This window comes from Canis aureus, chromosome 1 (genome assembly GCF_053574225.1).
Source record: "Canis aureus isolate CA01 chromosome 1, VMU_Caureus_v.1.0, whole genome shotgun sequence".
Classification (NCBI taxonomy): Eukaryota; Metazoa; Chordata; class Mammalia; order Carnivora; family Canidae; genus Canis; species Canis aureus.
The window spans coordinates 55,454,997-55,459,218 of record NC_135611.1 but is presented as its reverse complement, the minus strand read 5'-3'; the positions used below and the strand labels follow the sequence as shown (position 1 = coordinate 55,459,218).

General features: G+C 55.3%; 1 protein-coding gene across 1 annotated transcript; it reads left to right on the top strand.

The window, feature by feature from the left end:
- The first annotated feature begins 210 nt into the window (after window positions 1-210).
- On the top strand, window positions 211-2,876 carry GPR31 (G protein-coupled receptor 31). Its single transcript, XM_077850455.1, has one exon. It carries the CDS (start codon window positions 455-457, stop codon window positions 1,403-1,405), a length of 951 nt encoding a protein of 316 aa, XP_077706581.1. The 5' UTR covers window positions 211-454; the 3' UTR covers window positions 1,406-2,876.
- The last annotated feature ends 1,346 nt before the right edge of the window (window positions 2,877-4,222 follow it).

Here is a 4,222-nt window from a genome sequence, read left to right as displayed (position 1 = left end):
ACGGGGCATAGTCAAGCTAGAGAACCCTTTGGTTTTCATCGTTATCTTCACTGTATAAAGCCAGAAAGTCCTGGTGCGATGGAGCCTCTCAGGTTCCAGGGCGCCCGACGCAGAGGCATAACTGTGCTCACCCAGACGGTCAGGACATCATCGTTCCAGCAAAACGCCAGATGATGGGAAGCGAAACGCAATTTCCCCTTTTCAGGGCAAAACAAAACAGAATTAACTGCAAGGGTTTTCCCCTCCCCCACTGATCCTCTTTCCCCAAACAAATTTTAGTTTGCTTTTGACTTGATGCTGATGCTGGTTCAGTACTTTTTCTTATTGAGAAAATGCAGAACTCATACGTCCTGTGGCAGGAAAACATCTGTTTCTTTCATTTTGTGGGAAGGAGCCCAGCCAGAAGCCCGGGTTCTCTGTGCTTTGCTACGTTCACGACGACTCCGGCGGCAGAATGGGCGACGTGGTCCCCACCAACTGCTCCGCACGCAGCAGGGCGGTGGAGGTGTCGGTGGCCACGCTGCTGGCGCTGGAGTGCGTCCTGGGCCTTCTGGGCAACGTCGTGGCGCTGTGGACCTTCTTCTTCCGCCTGAAGGTGTGGAAGCCCTACGCCGTCTACCTGCTGCACCTGGTCGTGGCCGACCTCCTGCTGACCTTCTGCTTGCCCTTCCACGCCGCCTTCTATCTGAGACGCAAGACGTGGAACTTTGGGCACGTGTCTTGCCAGACCCTGCACTTCCTGCAGGTCCTCAGCCGCGGGGTGGGCATCGCCTTCCTCACGGCCGTGGCTTTAGACCGGTACTTCCGAGTGGTCCACCCTCGGCTGAAGGTCAACCTCCTGTCCTGCCGGGCCGCCTGGGGGGTGTCAGGCTTCATCTGGCTGCTGCTGCTCAGCCTCACCCACCAGAGCCTGTTCGTCTCGGAGGCCACCTGCCCCAACCCGGACCCCGGGGTGGACCTCTCCTTCAGCATCGTTTGGCAGGAAGCACTGTTCTTCCTGCAGTTTATCTTTCCCTTCGGGCTCCTCCTGTTCTGCAACGCCAGGATCATCAGGACCCTCCAGAAGCGCCTGCGAGACCCGGACAAACAGCCCAAGCTGCAGAGAGCCCGGGCGCTGGTGACTGTGGTCGTGGTCCTGTTTGCCGTGTGCTTTCTGCCCAGCTTCCTGGCGCGGATCTTGATGGCCATCTTCCAGGGGGCCGGCGACTGCAGGGCCCTGGGGCCGATGGTGCACGTGTCCGACGTGGCCAGCAGCCTCACCTACCTGCAGAGCGTCCTGAACCCGGTGCTATACTGCTTCTCCAACCCCGCGTTCAGACACTCCTACCGCAAGGTCTTCAACACGCTCAGAGGCCGGGGGAGGGACACCGAGGCCCCAGGGGACATCAGAGACTCCTACTCCTGAGGCCTTCGGGGCCCCGGAGCACAGGAAGGGCCGGGAGCTGAGCGCTAGCAAGCGCCCCCGAGGGTCGCGGGGGGAGGACACTCCAGGGCTGCGCCACCTGGATCAGGACCCACACCTGGGCACCCCTGCGGCGAAGATGGTCTGCAGATTTCCTTCAGCTGCTCTATGGGATCGGACAGCAGATGAGATTAGCAACAGAGCCCCCTCCTCACCCACGACCATGCAGGCTGAACGGCTGACCTAGAAGCAGGCAGCTACTGACCCCCCTCACCCCAGAAGGATGGTGACCTCATGGGCCCGTCAGTCCGGGAGGTGAAGGCTGAGAGGGGCACTGCACTGCTCTCGCTGTCTGGTCGTGGTGAGCCGTCTGCTTTCACTCTGCTTCAGCTGGCAAATGCGGAAAGTCTGCTTTCTCCCCACCTGCTGCGCAGACTTGTGATCACCAACCTGGGAAAGCGGGCATGGGGGGCTGCAAGGCAGGTTCTGCGGGGGGTGCCTTATTGTGTGCCATGCTCTGCTCTGTCTGCAACACAGTGCTTTCCAGTTTATACAATCCTGCGTCATTTGCATAGATGGTACCTTCCGTCAAAGACAACAGAGTTCTCTAGTTTATTATAAGAAACACATTCCTTCTAAATTTCTCAAAATTGCCTCCAGAATTTCTTCCTCTGGTGTGAACGTCTAAATGCTTTTGAAACTCATTTTGCTTTCCTGCTCTGAGAAGTCACTGTAGTGAATGCCTCGTGGAGAAATGCACCGTGCAAGGCACCAAGCTGCGTGTGAGTCGGTGGTTTCCCCTGACACTGGAGCCTAACTGGGACAGAGGGGCCCCTGGGGACCTGCTCGGCCTGGTGGGCAGAGAGTGGGGGAGCACTCAGAGCCTGTGCGCCCCCCGGAGCCCAGCCCCAGCTCCCCTGCATGGTCTTAAATTATGTCCCACATCTGGAGCTCATTATGGTGACAACAGAGTTTGGAAGACCCCTTCCTGATGCCCTTGTCTCATCCTCTGTTCAACACTGGTGCTATGGTCTCCAAAAGGGACTCCCCAAAATGCTCAATGAGGCACAGGGTCTGCTTTGTGAGGAGGTGCACACCTGTCGCGTTACCCGTAGCTGCACCTGCTGTGCCCACACGGACAGACTGCTGCTTTTCCCAGGGCTGCCCCATGCTCTCTGTAATATTTAGGGTTAAAAATGGTGACATTAGGCAACAGGAAATGGCAATACTACCTCCAGGATCTGTTTGCCTAGCAGGTAGGCTCCTTCTGAGAGCCGAATTTAAAATGTGTGTTCCTATTACGATGCTCTGCCTAACGAAGTCCTCCGAGGATCAAAAATGCTCTCAGCGATGGTGTGCTACTTTTTGCAGGGCTTATGTCCTCTCAAGCGAGTGGAATTGCAGGGGCCTGGAAGGGAGATGTGACCAGATGATAATGTGAGAGGTCTGAATAAAATTCTCTGCTGTGAACACATTCTACACCGTGCCTGTTTTCTTGCCCTGGGCTTACTGCATGTGCAATTGTACATGCTGCTTTATAAAAATCTAACGTTTTTCGTATCATGACGAATTCTCTGTAGGCATTCTCTACTTGATCACCCAATAATCTGTCCAGATGTTTCTTACCATTTCTCTCAGGCTAGATATTCCAGCTACCCTCTGCACAGGTAAATCACACTTTGAATTCACACAGCCAAAAAAAAAAATAAAATAAAATAAAATAAAATAAAATAAAATAAAATAAAATAAACTCACACAGTCCCCCAACAGACCTGGCTGCGGCTCTGCCCTCAGAGGTGGGCCTACCTGGGCCACTTGAACAGGCTCCCAGCCCAGCACCAGGCTCTGCAAACCTTCCCAGCAGAGCTGTCTCCGGGCTCTTTGCTGGGCGAGCCAGCTTTCTGCAGGAGCTCAGCAGCTGGCTGCACCTCCTACCAATCCCTGCTCATGTGGTTAGCCTGGCGACTGGGGGTCTCATCACAGTGCTACACCGGGGTCCTGGGCAAAGCCCCGGCCCTCCTCTCTGCTCCAGCCTGCACAGCGTCGGGGGTGAGGGGGCAGGGACCAGGATCTTTCAGGAAACCCTGATGCCTTGGCCAACCCTGAAATTCTGACTCGGTCGGTCTGGGGAGTCCCAGGGCACTCTGCTAACGTGCAGCCTGAGCTGGCCGTCCCTGGGTGAGTGGCCACGGTCAGGGCCCTGGGGTCAGCATCCTGCTGTGTCACTTCCTAGCTCTGTGACCTAGGACAAACCACCCCGCTGCTCTGAACTTCCCTTGTCTGTGAAATGGGGATGACACAATCCAACCTGTGGGATTATTATACAGTTTAAGGAAAATAACACAAGAACTGTTGAGCACAGAGCCTGACACATGATCAGCATCCTGCAGGTGTTACTCCGCTGTTCGCAAATGATCGGTTTACTCCATTAACTTTACACCCTGAGCAGACTGCGCAGGCTTCGGGGACACAGCTTTTTACCTGTGCGCCCCCAACATGGGGCCTAGAGCAGGACAGGTGATCAGTGGAGCGGAGGTCACAATATTCTGCTAACTCAAAGGTCTGCTTCGATTCTTTCTTCCCGGTGAATCCTTTCCAGATCTTCTATGAGCATTCTGTAGGCCTCAAGCTTCATTCTGCACACCTGTGCAAAAGGACGACTTTTCTGTACATTGGAAGGTTCTGGAGGGGTCAAGGACCCACCTCCGAAGATGTCTCTCTGGCATCGCGTCCTCTCAGTCCTACCACAGAAGCCCCGCAAATTCTGCACTCAGACGGTTGTCCTCTTTGAAAACGTACCAGGGAGCGAGGTGGTTCTTG

What these genes read in the sequence shown, in the direction of transcription:
- GPR31 (XM_077850455.1), top strand. Translation starts at nt 455, where the DNA reads ATGGGCGACGTGGTCCCCACCAACTGCTCCGCACGCAGCAGGGCGGTG.